The sequence below is a fragment of the Saccharomyces kudriavzevii genome (assembly GCF_947243775.1).
Source record: "Saccharomyces kudriavzevii IFO 1802 strain IFO1802 genome assembly, chromosome: 15".
In the NCBI taxonomy this organism is placed as follows: Eukaryota; Fungi; Ascomycota; class Saccharomycetes; order Saccharomycetales; family Saccharomycetaceae; genus Saccharomyces; species Saccharomyces kudriavzevii.
In genome coordinates this window covers 50,411-68,355 of record NC_079286.1, presented here as the reverse complement: position 1 = coordinate 68,355, position 17,945 = coordinate 50,411, and the positions used below count along the sequence as shown (strand labels likewise).

The window sequence follows — 17,945 nt, the reverse complement described above, 5'->3', positions numbered from 1 at the left end:
TATACCATGCGTAGTTCATCTTAAAGCGTCAAAGAATATGAATATTCGTCTTCCACATTTTGAGCAATCCATAAAACAACACAACTTAATAATATGCACACGTTACCCAACACATTGTTTACTCCCATCCCCAAAGTTGGATAGGTATCGTAGTTCTTGATTAAAAATTTGATGATTAACACGACAATGGAGCCTGATAAGCCACCAGCTAATAAGGCAAAACCAAAAAATAAAATGGTACGAGCTTGCCATGCCATGCTTGAATCCAGGTCACCACCACCGCTACCGAAGGCCCCACCATCTGACGATAAAGCACCTTGCAACAACCTATTTTTTTCGATGGAGTTCACAATTAGCGTCCCAAGTGTGCTACAGAGAAACGGAATCCAGTCGATGAATGTTACATGAACGTCTGATGCATTCGAATATCTAGAAAAAAGCACTGCATCCAAGAATATCCAAAACCCTAGAGCATAAAGGGCACCTGATAGGTACACACCTGCTTTCCTTATACCACGGAAAGTGGGGATTTTGAAGGGAAACCGGAACAAGTTCGCATGATCATCTGCGTCCATGGTGATAGAATTTCGTAATTGCTCTCCTAATATAGAAAGAATTGTTTCATCACTTCTTTCATTAGCTTTAACTTGTCATCTTATGAAAGGGGCGTGGCAGCGTATCATTGAATTTTGTTCCAAGATGTGCGGCAGGGTAACAAATTTGTAGCGTAGTGAGTAACTTAAATATTGGCCAGTATCAACCTACGAAAAAATATAAGCAGGCAACATCATACTGCAATGAGTAAATTTAAAATACAATTTTTTTTATCTTTCTCTATGAATATACATACATATATATTATAATATTAATCAACCTTGCGGTCTCTATCGGCGATGGATTTCGTAGTCCTTGAGTATATAAGACATGAATTTAGAAGGAGCCTCCTCCAGCGAATGAAAATACGGATCAGTGAAGGCAGAAATCCATGATAATGCCATCAAAAGCCGGGGAGCTATGAAAGTAGTAGAACTGCATCTTGATTAAGCGTTCCCAAGGCCAAGATAGGTTTTGGCACTACTGCTCATATTGGCAGTAGGACGCTAAATTTTGTACAAAAAGAAAGTGAGTACACGACTCTGTTGTGTATTCCTTACTCTACCACTTGTTTTCCTCCTTAATATCATTAGTAGTCAATCATAGCGGCTATATCTACTAGGAAGACTTGCAACTGACCTATTTGAAGGGCCGACTCTTATATTGACATTTTTCGAACGATCATTGAATCTCTTATTTCGTTTGGGTAAAAAGCTAGAGATAACAGATTTGGCCCCACTCTCTGCAGCTTCGTTAAGAGTAGCCGGAGGATCTATTCTTTTAATCCAAAAATTCGCCAAAAACCACCCTATGGTGGCCAGTAAAAGCAGAACACCCAATATTCCGAACCACCACGCAATACTGGAGTTTTCTCCTGGAACTGTGACATTCATACCGAAAAGACCAGTGATAACATTTAATGGGACTAACATTGTACCTATCATGGTGACCTTACCTAACATTTCCGTAACTTTGTTATTCGAATTGAACGATTCTACTTGCAACTGAGCTAGGTAATTTGTATGAGATCTAGAGAAAATTTTCTCATACGCCAGCAAATTTTGAAACATCGTCAACAAATGATCTTGAATATCGCCTAGATATAATGCAATATCCCCCCTCGGTTGTGATGTTGTGTGTGGAGAGTTATTTGGCAAAAGTGCATGGCTATTATTACTCGTGCGATTGGAATTATCTTGTCTTGATTGTAAGTTTGCAATATTGATCTGTGATGTTAGCGCTGGTCCAATACCATTAGCTTCATCTTGGCATCTTTTGGCAAACATTTTTATAACATCCGCTTTACCACTCAAAAGTCTCATTAACGTCATTGTCTTGCGTCTACTTTCACCAATCCTTTGTAACATGGCCGAAAAGTCCATATCACGGGCCATGAATACTGAATCTTCAATGGAGTCAGCTTCATATTCAATAGATTGAATAACAGGAGCAAAACTATCCGTGATATCATCGATTAAGGCATAACATAACCAATCTGAATTAACATTGACATAATCACGTAATTGTCTTACACGTCTTCTTACATTGGCACAATGAGATATTGGGCCAAAATGAAAAGTCAAAACGCCTGACCTGCAAACGACAATGTAAACGTTAATGGGCTCCAAGAAATCCTCTGATTCCTTATCGTTTTCAAATGTATGGAAACAAACAAAGTAATATGACTTGAAAAGTTCCACCTTTTCACGAGTCTCCTGCATTCTAATATCTTCTGCCGTCAATGGATGGATGCCAAATGCCTTTGCGATGCAACGCATTTCATCATCGGTTGGGCAACTGCAATCCAACCACCATGTTGGCTCGCCTCCTCTGAACAATTCGTAAAAAGTCTGACCGTCAGATACTAAAGAAGGAATGTCACTGGCATGTACAGTTTCATCCGATTCTGAACAGAAAAATGAAAATCTATTGGGAATTTGAAAATCTGTATTTTGGTATGAACAATACGCTGGATCAGGGGTTGGAATGTTTTCATTATCTTCTCCTTCCACCTTATTTTTACCAAATGATACACCAGGACGTAAACTAGGCTTAACATCGTCATGTTCCTCTTCCTTCTCCGCATTTGCGTCTGTCTCATTAGTGCCGTCACTCTTTTCAAGTGTCTGCGAAATTCTAGGTGTGTATTTCAAGGCCGCTGAAGAGCTTGAAGTAGAAGTGGAGCTAGTAAATCCAATATCTTGAGAAACGTTACTGTATTTTTGTTCGTTGGGTCCTTGAAGGTTTGCCAGAAACTGACTCTTTTCCGCATTTGCAAACTGGGCATATTCTTCTAGTTCATCGAAATCTATACCATTGACTCTTGTATGCAGCTGTGGAGACATTGGGAAACAAACATCTTCTTCTGTTTCTTGTGAATCCCTGGACGCCTGTGATACATCGCTATCAAAAGAGGCCCTAGTGTTCATACGTACTGGCTTTCTCTCCTGTGCATCATCTTCTCCATCCGATTTTTGGGATAAACTTTTCGTCAGCAAAACTGCAGGATTAATGGATGAATGTGTAGATGTTGTGGAGTAAGTTCTCTTCTTAGGTTTGACCTGCTTAGAATGCGGATCGGCTTTCGGCTCACGTGGTATCTCAAGGATCGGATTGACTAGTGAGGGTTTACGGACCTTTGTAATGGGGCTTGCCGAGGAAGGTGTACTTAGTCTGGATTTGTTACTTGAAGACACGGTCGAAGGTGACATATTATAGTCCTTTTTTAGGCACCCATCCTTTGGTAAGATATGTGTATTGCTCTGCACGTAAAGCTGCTTTTGGTGTGGCATGGAATGTGCTAGCCTAGATGGCCTCGCATTAGAAGTTAGAATCGCAGATGCTCTCAATTGGTGATGAGAAACTGCTTCTCCCAAATCCGAACTTTCATCCTCAAAATCCATGCGGTTTCTCGCGGGTGGATCTCCCGCCTCCACATGGCCACCATATTTCGCTGAGCTCTTCTGCTCATTGGGAGTAGGAGGGTTTGAGCAGTTAGCTGTTTCCCCCCTCTTCAATGGCGGAGCTTGGTGACGAACTGGTAGCGAGTCAGGATGCTGCCTGTGGTCATACAATCCTGTATGATCCTCTGTTTTCATGGAAACCATGGTGTTAGCCAGTGAGTTCGATCGCGACAAATTAGGCGACGACTCTGACGAACTAGACGATGATGACATTGTGAAATATTTTTACGCTTTCTAGCAATGTTTGATGATCTATGAAAAGAAGTAGCAGTGTTCTTTTGTTGAATTTATGTTCAACTAGCAGTATACTTTCATGTAGAGATATTTTATTTGATATAACTATCTCTCGTCAGAAGGATACTTTTCTTGGCTAGTAAATGTTAAAAATAAACTTGACGGAGCCGTTTTTTCTTATTCCACCAATCTAATACTGAGAGAGAACGTTTTAAACCAAGTGCTTCACTGTTCAGTTAACTTTTCTAGAAAAAATGTGTCCGCCGGTGTCGGATGCTCCATTGTTTTGTATCAGTAAATTGATGGAACCATCTTTTGACGAAAATTTTAAATTCAGATATCATTTTTGTATCTCAAAAGCGGACGAGCTGGGAAAAAACGTGCTTGCGATATTTGCAATTTGCTGGAGAGCGAAAAAAGAGAAGGCAGGGAGGGGCACAGAATATCAAGGGTCAGAAAGCAATATCTACCGGGGGAACGACTACGAGAGTCGAATAAACTGCCTGCGAGTTCTTGCTTGAGCCTATTCTGTCAGATGGGTGAGTATATGGGGTAGATGGGCCTTGCGCTCTTTGCCAAAGATTCAAACCTTACTGCACTTTTATTGCATATCTCATAAATGTGTTACGTAATTTTTTCAACACCAAAGACCCTTCTTATTTCCTTTAGAGGAAAGCGTTTTGCAGATTCGACCATACAGGGGGCTGCAGATGTTGGGCATCGTATACGGAAAAATACTACTTTAAGCCTTTTCCCCTCAAAGCGAGGAGCAAAGCACGTAAAAGAAGTTCAAAGAGCATCAAAATACCTCGAAAAATTATGGCTTGCTTAAAAATTTACTAAAATAGATAAAAGAAATTCCTGTTCAGACTGAAATTTTCATCTAACATCGGTGTTGAATATACAGCTTGTGTCAACGGAGGCTAATCTCGTACACCTTACAGCTTCATCGATGGATTACTCGAAATTTCAATTGCGTCCTCTTCACCGTCAGTGAAAGGTCATAGTTCCGGCACTTAATGGTTTCTTGTTTAAAACTATTGTTAGACCCTGTTCAGGTCAATCTGAATCTCTTCTAGTATGGTGAACCTAACCTGCTTTCTTCATCATCTTCTTGTGATGAGCTTGGTGGAACGGGCGGAGGCGAATCCAAACATTTAAACTCTCTGATCAATGGCATATTTTCTTCTTCCAGACACTCAGGATAAAAAAATTGGCGAATTGGCTGCTCTATTTTCAATTGTGGCTTAGTTTTTCCATTTTCTTGGAAAACTTCTGCTTCCAAGAGAATTCGTTTAGTTACTTTATTCAAGTTAAATCTCAAGTTCCAAATGTAGTGTGCTAGTTCCGCTCTTTGCAGAACCTTATCTTGGACATCGTCATGTGGCTTTCTATTGTTATTCATCGTTAAGTGATTGTTATTTCCCATGGCTGATACTAGTTCTTGTTCCATGCTAACAGGTGGCAAACGGATATTTAAGGAGCTCGGCGGCAAAAGTGCCTCGGCCGTTTATTTACAATATCGAGATGATAGGACATCAAATGCAAAGGCTATCAAGTAAGGATTTTAGACTATAAAGACAACAAAGAGAAAATAGCGCAGTTGCTGCTGTTTTGAAGTTACTCATAAATTTTATATTTTTCAAGTTAAGCACTCAATATGACTATTTTCTTGATATTTTCTTATTTCAAATTAATTGCCCAAAAGATAAAAATTCAGGTTACATAAACCTAGAATATTATATTCAAAGTATAAAAGAACAGAAACAACCCAAGAGGTAACAATGGGCCAATAATGGAAGCAGAATTTTTGTGCTTTCGTTTCGGATCATCCTTGTCCTCTTCGTCCCCATCCTCTCTCTCCCCTTCCTGATCTGTAAATGTCAAACTCTGTCTTATTTCAATCTTTTTGGGCCCCTTCCAGTTATCCCCATGCATGTCCAAAATTGTAACATTAGTAGATAATTGCTTCTCATGAAGATCTACATATTTACCTTTTTCAACTTTCACACCTTTCTTTATCAAAGAACTTCCTAAATCTTTAGCAATCTTAGATTCAATATCTAAATTCTCGTATTCATCAGTGCACGATGGCGTCTCCTCCATTTCTACGGTTTCTTTTAATGTCTTCATTGAAGGGAATTCAATATTTTGGTAATGTGATTTGAGCCTTTCAAAATCTGCTAATAATTGTACCGAATCATTTTCTTGATATTCAACCAGACCATAATTATTATCCTCCTGAGAAAATTCGTAAACCAAGCCTCCACAGAACACGGAATACATTTCTTCAGAGAATAGATAATCTATTTCTTGGAATTGCCTTGGCAAGACTTTATTGCATCCAAATTCTGAAAAGAAAACAGGTTTCGAATAGCTTCTGTAGGCATCCACCAACGTACTGTACCCTGATGTTTGCATAGTTTGCTGACCGCACCATTGATAGGAGTTAACTCCATAGAAATCGACACTATTTTCAGGCTTATCATCGACTTTGCACTCTAAATACTCGGATAAAGATACCCTATAACTTAGATCATCTGCAGCTGAATAACCTACTGGGATTGTCCTGGGAGAGTGGGCTCTTATATAGTTCTTCATAGTTCCGATCAGCTCTTTGATGTATGCAGGTGAATATTGTGCTGATCTTTTGTCGTTTACAATTTCATTACCGGCAAAAAAGCCCAAGGTGTTGTTGTAGTGAGAAAACTGCTCGACGACTTTAAAGACATGCTCCAGATAAACTTCGTTGTACGTAGTCCAAGGTTCATACCTGTTCAAATGCTGGCTTTGCAATGGTGAATTGACATCCAAAATGAGATAAATTCCTGCCATCGCCATCATCGTCATGCATGCATCATGGTTCAAGTCTGGATTTATGGAATATATCCTTACTGTGTTAATGCCCAGTTCTTGAAATAATAAAATATCACGAGCGCAGGCTTTCGGATTAGATAAGGGATCTTGCTTTTCACTAACGTCGGAAGAACCACCTGGTTGATAATCAACGCCTTTGATGAAGAACGGTTTTCCCGTTACTGTGTCAACAAAGTGCTTATCTTTAATTTGAATGGTATGTACTGAAGCTTGACACAGCGCAAGGAACTCCAAAACCAGAAAAGTAAAAATGCTCACAGAAATCATTATGCACAAACTTTTTAACGTTTTCTAGCTTTTTGAAACTGTTTTTAAGTGGGATAAGCTTCTTATTTTAAAGTATTCTCATTTATTATTATATTGTGTGTCGTTTTTTTTGTGACATTTGACTCAATCTAAGTTGACGAAAAATTAAAAAAGGAAAAAAAGTAAGAAAAACAGATTTCAGTGCCAGTTATTCGAAAGATTGCGGCGAGAATATTGAATATGATACTTTAGTTTAATTAATATGTATTTAAATACGTGCAATAGCTCTTAAAAACGCGGCGGTGATATTAAAGCACTTTGGACAATGGAAAAATAAAAACTGTCATATCAAATAAATCTGCTCTCAAGGAGACTGGAATACTCCTGATTTTTTGCCACATACATAGATATGAATGATAGGCCAAGGGGGACAAGATCTTGAACTATTTTATTAAAAATGCCTCATATCTATCAAAACGCTATCGAGGAGATGGAGAAAAAAGTACATATAATTGATCATGGTCCGCATATAACAGAGGTACGATCTGAAGAAGAAAAAAGTGTACGCCCACTATAAACCTAGTGATCTCCTCTAAAAAGAGAAAAATAAGGCGAAGAATCAGCCTCCAGCCCCGGTATGCTTAATATGTTTTTTGCGCGGTTCCGGCACATCACCTACCACATCTTGCCAACTGCCACGGTTGATTATCTAGAGGACATGCATCTCTCGTCTTGATCCACTTATTGATGCAGTGCAAATGGAAAGCATGGTTACAAACCCCCCACGCTGCCACACATTCATTGTCAGTGTCAGTCATGGCCTTTGGCTGACATTCAATGCACGGTTCCATAATGTGGTTCCTGCAAATGGCACAATTATCAACGGCTATATCCCATGACCAGAACGCCACTGCAGTCCATTTTTTAATTTCAAATCTTTTCTTTTTGGTTTCTACGGGTGTACCTTGTTGCGAATTATCCGCGATATCCTGCGATTCGTCCTCATCAATGTCCATTCTCTCACCTCCTTTGCTCATTCTGTCCTGTTTCTCTTTAATCTTCTTTTTACTCAAGAAGACCCTCTTTAATACACCTTATATTACGTATATCGAAGCCCAAATATATTTACCGAACATCGAACGCTTATGTTTTTCCCTCTTGACACCTTAGAAAGAAAGTTGTAATCACTATGGACGGCACATTTTGATGGAAATCGGGCATAGAATAGAACCTTGTAGTTTTGGCAAGCATTTCATCAAAAGCATCTGCAAGTTGTGAAGAGGTCCCACACATCGTATCCAAGGCCTAATAAAACAATTCAAAACAGCAAATGTCCAATGATCCTGGCAACGAGGTCAGCTCGCTGTACCCGCCTCCACCCCCATACGTGAAGTTTTTCACACAATCGAATCTGAAAAGATTACCAAAATACCAGGAAAGGAAGGCCACCGGCACGAAGCAGGGAGCGTTGAACAGCCATGGTGGTGAAGATGAGGAGGAGATCACGTGTGCTCTGGATTACCTGATCCCGCCTCCAATGCCCAAAAATCAGCAGTATCGAGCGTTTGGGAGCATATGGCAGGTGAAGGACCAGCTACCCGACTTGGAAAGCATGGGACTCACACAGCTTTATAAGAAGTCCACAGAGAACGAAAGCACGAATTACCAATATAAAATCCAAGAGCTGCGCAAGCTATTGAAGTCGCTCCTACTGAACTATCTCGAACTCGTCGGCGTATTGAGCATAAACCCGGACGTTTACGAACGGAAAGTGGAGGACATAAGGACTATCCTTGTCAATATCCACCACCTGCTGAACGAGTACAGGCCCCATCAGTCCCGAGAGTCTCTTATCATGCTGCTGGAGGAACAGCTGGAATACAAGCGCGGTGAAATCCGCGAGATCGACCAAGTATGCAAACAGGTACAGGACAAACTAACTAGCATACAGGACACCTTGAGAGCGGAACCACACTCTTCTTCGCCGTCCTCTCTCTGATCTCACTGGTATATACCGCTGTGTAACTATATACATTTCCATGCAACCGTGCACCTTATAATGAGCACGTGGTCACCCGCCCGTGCACCTCCCTCGGAACGGAGAAGATACGAAATAAGGCTTATCGGATAAATACAAAAAATCGTTGACGTATTTGCCGAATTTCCAGGCACATCCCGCCCCACCTCTCCACAGAAACCGCGCACAGATGAGTCCACAACGGAAATTGTTTTCCTCTTTTTTCTTTTTCTTCTCTGGGCATCGGGATCGATTGATAATGAAAAAAAGAAAGCTGAAAACTAAATTGGATAACTCGGCTTTTCGTGAGGAAGATTTGCTTATATAAAAGAAAGCACGGTCCTGCGAGGGCCATTTTGATATATTTTTGTAGTCTCAGAAAATTAACTTATCCGCTTTATTTAAGGGTATTATAGGGTTCAGTACGCTAATACACGGAAACTCTATACAGAAAATACGAGAAGAGCGCGGTACCATTACTTCTGAATTTGCTTCAAGTTCCCTCTACTTTTGCTGCCCCCAAATAAATAATTTTACACGATTTTTAATATATTAGACATAAAGAAAAGGAAGAGGAGGAATTACGAACGCGATTTTTCTGCTGGAAGTTTGAAAATGACCGGTTCTTCCGATTCAGATTCTCAAGATGGGTATCTGACCTCCGAGTACAATTCTTCGAATTCTCTTTTTTCACTGAACAATGGCAACAGCTATTCCAGTGCTTCCCTCGATAGAGCCACTTTAGATTGTCAAGACTCTAGCTTCTTCGATAACCACAAAAATTCATTGCTCTCTACAAAAGTACCCAGGTATATTTCTAACGACGCGTTACATCTACCCATCACCCTGAATTACAAAAGAGACAACGACGACGTTACGTATACGAATGGGAAAGTAAACAAATTCATGATTGTTTTGATTGGTCTACCAGCTACTGGGAAATCCACCATTTCTTCCCATCTGATCCAGTGCTTGAAGAATAATCCGTTGACTAATTCTTTACGCTGTGAAGTTTTCAACGCTGGTAAGATAAGAAGGCAAATTAGCTGCGCCACTATCTCTAAACCTCTACTCCTGTCAAACACATCATCCGAAGACTTGTTCAATCCGAAAAATAACGACAAAAAGGAAACATACGCCAGAATCACGCTGCAGAAACTATTCCACGAGATTAACAGTGATGAATGTGATGTAGCGATTTTTGACGCGACAAATTCTACCGTTGAAAGAAGAAAATTCATATTCGAGGAGGTTTGTTCGTTCAATACAGATGTGCTCTCTACTTTCAATCTCGTGCCCATAATTTTGCAGGTTTCGTGCTTCAATAGAGATTTCATCAAATACAATATCCACAATAAATCGTTCAACGAGGACTACCTGGACAAACCATACGAACTGGCCATCAAGGATTTCGCGAAGAGGTTGAAACACTACTACGCCCAATTCACACCTTTCTCTGTGGACGAATTCAACCAAACCCATCGTTATATCTGCCAGCATGAAGAAATCGATACTAGCCTGTTTTTCTTCAACGTTATCAATGCCGGAATCGTAAAGCCACACTCCTTAAACCAGAGCCACTACCCTTCGACTTGTGGCAAACAGATCAAAGATACTATCATGGTTATTGAAAACTTTATCAACCATTATTCTCAAATGTTTGGTTTTGAATATATCGAAGCTGTTAAATTGTTCTTTGAAAGATTCGAAAATAGCTCTGAGGAAACTTTAACTGCTTTAGACTCTGTGGTCAACGATGAATTTTTCAATGATTTACAAAACCTCATTGAAAATAATGGATTTGCTTGACCGATGCCCCACCATGCCCGCGTATTATGCCCGCATTCTTTTTATGATATTTATGATCCCCCCCACTCCCCCGCCTACCTTCTTTCGCCTTTTAATGACTATTTTTACGACCTTTTCGCATTATTTTTTTTTATCCCTCCGCAGTTTCTTTTGGTATCTCATATTATATTATATTCTTCATTAAAAGGCTACTATGTTCTTTGCTTGTGCAGAGCGCCATAACTTCTAAAAGTTCTTTATAGACTCAAATAGTATGTTTTTTTTTCTTGAGAATTTTATCTATTGTAGGCGACCGATAGAGTCATTATATACACTATATATTAAAAAGCTCCATATTTTTCTGTTGACTTTTGTTTCTTTTACTTTTTTCCCGTTCTATCTATCTACTTTTTGTTACCATAACTTTACCCTTTGAGTGCAATAAAATATTGACGTTAAAGCCTACAACGTGCCTGTCGCTAGAAAAATTCTGCATGCCCCTTGATGAATTTAGGATACAATGTCCATTCCAATGTGAATAATGCCACCATTATCCAACACAGCAATGGAATATACTGGATACCAACCGTGTGCGCAATAACACCAGCCAGATATGGAATGGCTGCACCACCACAACCGCCAACGGCAACGGCAACACCGACTCCGCTCACATGTAATCTCTTGGGTAGTACCTGTAAAGCAACGATACTCGCATTTGGGAACAATGGCCCAATAAATGTGCCACAAGAAAAAACAACCAAGAATAATACAAAGAAATAGAAAGAAGAGTCCGAATCAATCAATCCCACGAGCACAAATAATGTGTATGATGATAGGGTTAGAAATGCATAAGCTTTGCTTGCTTTATACTCGTTCTCGAAAAACCTTTCAGTAACGAATCCTAGGCATAACCTGCCTACAGTCAGGCCTGTCCAAAACGATGCTGCTATGTATGACATAGCCACCTTGTTACTTGATTTAGTTTGTAATAAGTAACTAAAGAACCATGAACCAGTGGTGATTTCAGCACCTAAATAAAGAAACAAATATAATGAATACAGTGAAATAGCGGGATTTCTCAAAAGTGTGAAAAATCCTGGGCTTGCTCCGGGAGATTCCATTGGCAAGTCAACGCTTGCGTCCTCTATATCATTACTGTTTTCCTTGTTTTCCATAGAACAAATATAGTCGTATTTATTAGCAGTTTCGAATTTAAAGGCTGGGAAGATAATAATCATGCCTATTATTGAAAAAAATAGTGGAATGAGGAAAAACAGAGACCAATGACCCCATTCAACAAAATGTGAAACCAAGGGAGGAGTCACCATAGCCGCAGCCCCATAAAGGCCATGCATAATACCCATGAGTTCGTTTTTGTGTACTAAAAGACTACCCATTAAAACATTACCAGTAGAATCTAGGATGCCAATACCTAATCCTAGAGGAAGACCGCAAAACATACAGACATAGAAGTTGGAAGGAGCAGAGGCCAAAACGATAAGGAATACTATACATAAAGTGGCTGCTAGAAGCATGCCGCCTCTCATACCAAAATGCTTATTCAATCTTTCATTGGATAAAGAGGCCATTACATAACCACATAGCTGGACTATGAAAACGTTTGAAACGTCTACTTGGGTTATATGATAGTATTCAATTAGAGTGGGAAGCAGCGCTCCTACTGTCTGATCATTCATGCCAAAGACTATGAACATAATCAAGCATGCCATTACTTGTAATTTTACTAGTGGGACGGTTTGGTAGTTTAGTGGGTATGTTTTAACCATCTCGCCATTCCACTCAATTTCTTTGATTATGCTTGAATTACTGGGTAGTCCATCTGAGTCTTGAGGGTCCTCCCTAGATTCTGATGGTGATAGCAAATTCTTCAATTCTATCGTGTTATGATGTGAAATTTCAGTCGTGTGCATCCCATAATCATCTCCACCTAATGCGATCGAGGAGGCATCCATGCTGAAAACTGATAAAAGTATTAAAGTCTTTTTTGAGCTCTTGGTTCCTGTAAGGGGATTTTTTTTGCAGGATTACCATTGGCTTTAGAAATATCGCTGCGATCTAAATTTTTTCAGTTTCGGAGAGTTCACTTAGTTTATCCAGAACTTCAATTTACTACAAATTATTACCGAAAAAGGATAACTGATTTATAGTACAAATTGCAGCGATTGTCGAAAGATAATTGAGTTATATATTGGTGATCCTAGAAGAAAATCATGAGCTTATCTCCTCACATGGAAAACTCTTCAATTTCCAAGGGAAGCACTCCTATACCGAAGAATAGGAATGTTTGTTCTTTGGGTAAGAGCGAGCTTCTTGGATCTTCATCAAGCAATAATTCTTCATTCCGAGTGAATCATTATTCGAATAGCGGACAAACATCGGGATTAGAGTCTATGCGAAGGCCTAATCTGACTCCCACTTTTTCTTACAATAACGGGATCTATATGCCTGAAAGCCACAGAACTAGTTCATTCAACGATAACTATCTGCCCTATGATAAGAGTCCCTTTGTAAAGAAAACCAGGAACATAAGTAACAAGTTAAACATGAAAAGTAAAACAAAAAAAAATGCCGATAGTCTCACGAATACAAGGAAGTCATCTGGACTCATTTACACCACTAAAATGAATAAGGAATTATCCAGTATAGACAAAGTGAATGATCCCAACATTAATGGACTCGTCTGCGCAGGAAAGACCCATTTGGGGTTCTATAAATTTTCGCCCTCAGATAGATCCATCAAGTGTGTCCATGACTTTATAACACCTAATAACAACACCTCAACAAAGGTTGCAACATCCCTTTTACCCAAACTAAGTAAAAGAACAAGACAGAACAAATTCAGTACGATTGCAGACGTCAAGACAGGTTTCAACAATTATAAAAACTGTATTGCAGTGTGTAACAATTCAACGGCAATATCTATATATGATCTCAACAAGAGTTCCTCAATAGAAAATCCATTGATAACTTCCCTATGCGAACATACTAGATCAATCAATAGTTTTGACTTCAATATGGTTGAGTCAAATTTAATCATTAGTGGTGGTCAAGATAGTTGCGTCAAAATATGGGATCTCCGTTCCAATACTTCCAAAAGTTCAAATAGAGCTGATATTAATATAAACACAGCATCAGACTCAATCAGAGACGTGAAATGGATGCCTGGCTACAATTTTGCCTCCAAAAATGAGCAGGGCTCATCAACATACGGCAATTCCAAAAGCGGTTACAAGTTCGCCTCAATACATGATTCAGGATATTTATTAAAATTTGATCTTCGGCAACCTGCTCAATACGAGAAAAAATTGAATGCTCATACCGGACCTGGACTTTGCCTGAGCTGGCATCCTCATCAAGAGTACATTGCGACAGGAGGTAGGGATGGAAAATGCTCCCTTTGGTATGTTGGTGAAAACGTCAACGCTAGTGATAATACAGTACTTAATTACGGAAATGCTCCTTCGTTGCATACACCTAGCACGTCCATAAATAATAGTAATTCACTGGCGTTTCCAAAACTCACGATTAACACGGGTTATCCCGTTACTAAATTGAAATTCAGACCTGCTTATAACAATAACATTTTTAACTCCTTACTGGGAATGTCGTCGATGGGTGATGAAGCAGAAGTTCGCATCTATTCTCTAGCAAGAAAGTATATCCCAAAACACATCCTTCTGTCAGAAGCACCTTCGCTAGGATTAGTGTGGTGGGATGAGAACTTGATCTTCAATATTGATAAGGGGACCCGCGTTAATGGTTGGGATATTAACAAAGAGCCAACAGTGCTAGAAAATTTGAACAAAAACACAACAACTTGGAGAGATTTAGATGGGAACGGTTTACTTTCGGTGGACCAAGAAATAGGCTCATACGAGTTGTCAGAGCCGGAGACTACATCAATTTCAACTAATATAGGGAAGAAGCATCATGGCACGATTAAAAATACGAAGAATGGCAACCCGGAGAATCAAGGCATCATTGGAGGACTAAAGAAAGGATTTAGCCACACTGGATTGACGGGGTTTGCACCAGAAAGGCCACCTACTTTAAAAACAGGTTCAACGTTTAGCACCAAAAGTCTCACAATAGCTTCTGGGACCTCTTCTTTCAACAGTTCTTCCGCATCGTTGACATCGTTGACACCACAAGCCGAAAATAAAGAAGAAAATGCCATCGAACCGCCCTATATCATTACTTTGGATATACCGCAGATTTTCAATAATATAAGATTAACCAAAATTGCACGTCTGAGAAAAAATGACACAGTATCTGAAAAGTTCTGCATTAGGGATTCACCAGTGAAAAAGTTCAAATTTTTGGCTCGACAACTCAAATTTTCATTCATTCAAGAGCAAAATGGTGCGGATGATGCTAGTACTGTATATGAAAAGGGCGAGCAAAACATTAATGACGCAAAAGAAAATATGACTAAAGGGGTTGATAATGATGGTGATAATGATGATAACGATGACGACAAAATAGTTGAAAGTCATCTGAAAAAGTATAATTTTCCAGAAAATAATACGTGGGCCACTTTAATGAATGAAAAAGGCAACAGCAAACAATCCAAGAGAAGCTCAAAGGGTTCTAAGGTAGTTGATGAGAAGGATGGCAGATCGAGTATATCCTCTGTATCTACTAATAAGCAAAATCCTGATAAAACTAGAAAGGTCGACAAGAACCTAGAGGCCGAAATGCAGGATAAAATGCGAACACTAATTGACCTGGTATCTATTGCAACACATAACGCATCTGTTTATTTGTCCATAGATGATCTGACCAATTTCAAAATTTGGATCTTGATAAGAGATTCATTACTTTGGGACTTGAAATGGATGACTTCCTCCCCAGTTTCATCCGATACGGCATCTAACATGGATGCAAATGAAAGCTCTGACTTCGAAGCTGCAGAAAATTTGGGAGCAGGAAAGGAGTTCTCAGAGGAAGGCGAAGAAGGGACAAGCGGGGCTGAATCATTGATAGAAGAAAGACCACAAGCATTTCGAGCAAGCTCTGGCGAGCCAAGTGAAACTGATAAAAAACCTATCTCCAAACTCAAAGAACAGTTAAAGGACACCGAAAGAATCACATATACACAACCAAATGAGGGATCAGATGAAGTATTGAGCGAGTTGAAAGAGCTACAGAGTCAATTTCTAGAGTCGAGGGCGAGAATGGGTATAAATGATGATGTAATTATAGAGGAAGATGAAAATGGAATTGAACAGCAACAAGAACAAGAACAGCCGCATGACCCATCAATTAAACCAGCTCACACTCAAATGTCTCCTACTGCCAAAAGCATACCAATATTACAGAAGCGGGAACATCGTAAGTCGTTTATAGATACGTTTATGTTACATTCGCCCAATGGTTACAATGCAGACACAGACATGGGGGACGAAGGGGATAACATATCCCCTAGATTCGTTTATAATAGCGTGAGTCCACGTAGTAGAGTATCGTCGTTGCAAAGCTATGCCACAACAACCTCCCAACTAGGAGCTTTAAAAAAACTGTCTTCTCAAACTGCACCAGTTGTCGGATCGCCGGGACATGTGTTGTCCCAACGAGATAACATTAGTGGAGAAGTACCCTCTTCCTCATTGACAAAGAAGCTCGCCAAGTATAGGCAAATGGCTGATGATCCGCCCTGGGACACGAAAAAACTCATTAAGCAACTTTACAAACAAGCTACAGAGACAGGGAACGTTGTACTGACAGTGAATATTCTATTTCTTTTCCAAACATTATACCAAATAACAGAAATCAACATTGCAAAGGACGCAATTGCGCACTTCTTGTTACTGCTACATCGGTATGAATTATTCGGCATTGCAGCAGACGTCTTGAAGTACTGCCCGTTCGAAGATATCATGGGGTCTGAAGGCGACCAGTCCTCCATTAGGCTGTTTTGCGAGCGCTGCGGTGAGTTGATCACGAACGAAAACTCCAAGGAAAACTTCAGAACGGAAGCTCAGCAGACGGGAAATAAGAAGGCAATGGAGAAGTTTGGATACTGGTACTGCGACTCCTGCAAAAAGAAGAACACGCCATGTATCCTGTGTGAAAGACCGTTGAAAAAACTGACCATGGTCATTCTTCCATGTGGACACGAAGGTCACTTCCAGTGCATACAAGAATGGTTCCTCGACGAGAAGGAACATGAGTGTCCCGGCGGTTGCCCCGGCGTTGCATTCATATAATTCAAATACATCATGTATAGTTTAACTTACTCTTCACTATTATTTTATATTAAATCGTTTAAAGAAAAACTTACCCGACATTGAGGTTCCCGTAATATATTCCTTACCCTCTCTGAAAGGAAAATTTTTTTCTCGTCGTCAATAGAGTTTAACGTAATATCTGATAAAGACAGTTTTGCATTGCAAGAAGTGGTGTTAAATTCTGATTCATATTGTATATATGTGTTTGTGTTAGTGCTTGAGTACTTCCTAGGAGCTTTACGAAAATTAAAAGCATTTTTGTCTGGAAACTAGTGAAAAAGGAAGAAAAATGTCCGTTGAAGAAGTTAGCAAGAAGTTTGAAGAAAACGTTTCAGTCGATGATACCACAGCTACTCCAAAGACTGTCTTGAGTGACAGTGCTCACTTCGATGTCAAGCACCCATTGAACACCAAATGGACGTTATGGTACACAAAGCCAGCAGTTGATAAATCTGAATCGTGGTCTGATTTATTGCGTCCTGTAACTTCCTTCCAGACTGTCGAAGAGTTCTGGGCTATTATCCAGAACATTCCTGAGCCACACGAACTCCCATTGAAATCAGATTACCATGTTTTCCGTAATGACGTTAGACCTGAATGGGAAGATGAAGCCAACGCTAAAGGTGGTAAGTGGTCTTTCCAACTTAGAGGTAAGGGTGCTGATATCGACGAATTGTGGCTAAGAACTTTACTGGCAGTTATTGGTGAAACCATTGATGAAGACGACTCTCAAATCAACGGTGTTGTTTTAAGCATTAGAAAGGGTGGTAACAAGTTCGCCTTATGGACCAAATCTGAAGATAAAGAACCATTATTGAGAATTGGTGGTAAATTCAAGCAAGTCCTGAAATTAACCGATGACGGACATTTGGAATTCTTTCCACATTCTAGTGCCAATGGTAGACACCCTCAACCATCAATCACCTTGTAAGATAGTCTAAATTTTTCTTAAGATAATGTTATTTTAGTTAAATT

The 17,945-nt window shown here is 39.7% G+C and overlaps 10 protein-coding genes across 10 annotated transcripts; 4 read left to right on the top strand and 6 right to left on the bottom strand.

Annotated features, from left to right (window-relative positions):
- Nucleotides 1-20: 20 nt before the first annotated feature.
- VPS68 (Vps68p) lies at nt 21-575 on the bottom strand (the record flags this gene model as incomplete). The annotated part of the gene is made up of 1 exon (XM_056231045.1): nt 21-575. The coding sequence occupies one exon, from the start codon at nt 573-575 to the stop codon at nt 21-23; it is 555 nt and encodes a 184-aa protein (XP_056084904.1).
- A 615-nt stretch (nt 576-1,190) lies between these two features.
- Nucleotides 1,191-3,770, bottom strand: ALR1 (Mg(2+) transporter ALR1; the record flags this gene model as incomplete). The annotated part of the gene is made up of 1 exon (XM_056231044.1): nt 1,191-3,770. One exon carries the CDS (start codon nt 3,768-3,770, stop codon nt 1,191-1,193), a length of 2,580 nt encoding a protein of 859 aa, XP_056084903.1.
- A 1,096-nt stretch (nt 3,771-4,866) lies between these two features.
- Nucleotides 4,867-5,196, bottom strand: SKDI15G0290 (uncharacterized protein; the record flags this gene model as incomplete). The annotated part of the gene is made up of 1 exon (XM_056231043.1): nt 4,867-5,196. One exon carries the CDS (start codon nt 5,194-5,196, stop codon nt 4,867-4,869), a length of 330 nt encoding a protein of 109 aa, XP_056084902.1.
- A 326-nt stretch (nt 5,197-5,522) lies between these two features.
- GAS4 (1,3-beta-glucanosyltransferase) lies at nt 5,523-6,935 on the bottom strand (the record flags this gene model as incomplete). The annotated part of the gene is made up of 1 exon (XM_056231042.1): nt 5,523-6,935. The coding sequence occupies one exon, from the start codon at nt 6,933-6,935 to the stop codon at nt 5,523-5,525; it is 1,413 nt and encodes a 470-aa protein (XP_056084901.1).
- Nucleotides 6,936-7,585: 650 nt separating this feature from the next.
- HRT1 (SCF ubiquitin ligase complex subunit HRT1) lies at nt 7,586-7,951 on the bottom strand (the record flags this gene model as incomplete). Its single annotated transcript, XM_056231041.1, has 1 exon — nt 7,586-7,951. The coding sequence occupies one exon, from the start codon at nt 7,949-7,951 to the stop codon at nt 7,586-7,588; it is 366 nt and encodes a 121-aa protein (XP_056084900.1).
- Nucleotides 7,952-8,244: 293 nt separating this feature from the next.
- Nucleotides 8,245-8,913, top strand: MED7 (mediator complex subunit MED7; the record flags this gene model as incomplete). The annotated part of the gene is made up of 1 exon (XM_056231040.1): nt 8,245-8,913. The coding sequence occupies one exon, from the start codon at nt 8,245-8,247 to the stop codon at nt 8,911-8,913; it is 669 nt and encodes a 222-aa protein (XP_056084899.1).
- A 633-nt stretch (nt 8,914-9,546) lies between these two features.
- Nucleotides 9,547-10,740, top strand: PFK27 (6-phosphofructo-2-kinase; the record flags this gene model as incomplete). The annotated part of the gene is made up of 1 exon (XM_056231039.1): nt 9,547-10,740. The coding sequence occupies one exon, from the start codon at nt 9,547-9,549 to the stop codon at nt 10,738-10,740; it is 1,194 nt and encodes a 397-aa protein (XP_056084898.1).
- Nucleotides 10,741-11,198: 458 nt separating this feature from the next.
- Nucleotides 11,199-12,692, bottom strand: BSC6 (Bsc6p; the record flags this gene model as incomplete). Its single annotated transcript, XM_056231038.1, has 1 exon — nt 11,199-12,692. One exon carries the CDS (start codon nt 12,690-12,692, stop codon nt 11,199-11,201), a length of 1,494 nt encoding a protein of 497 aa, XP_056084897.1.
- Nucleotides 12,693-12,950: 258 nt separating this feature from the next.
- RTC1 (Rtc1p) lies at nt 12,951-16,949 on the top strand (the record flags this gene model as incomplete). The annotated part of the gene is made up of 1 exon (XM_056231037.1): nt 12,951-16,949. The coding sequence occupies one exon, from the start codon at nt 12,951-12,953 to the stop codon at nt 16,947-16,949; it is 3,999 nt and encodes a 1,332-aa protein (XP_056084896.1).
- Nucleotides 16,950-17,259: 310 nt separating this feature from the next.
- Nucleotides 17,260-17,901, top strand: CDC33 (translation initiation factor eIF4E; the record flags this gene model as incomplete). Its single annotated transcript, XM_056231035.1, has 1 exon — nt 17,260-17,901. One exon carries the CDS (start codon nt 17,260-17,262, stop codon nt 17,899-17,901), a length of 642 nt encoding a protein of 213 aa, XP_056084895.1.
- Between the last annotated feature and the right edge of the window lie 44 nt (nt 17,902-17,945).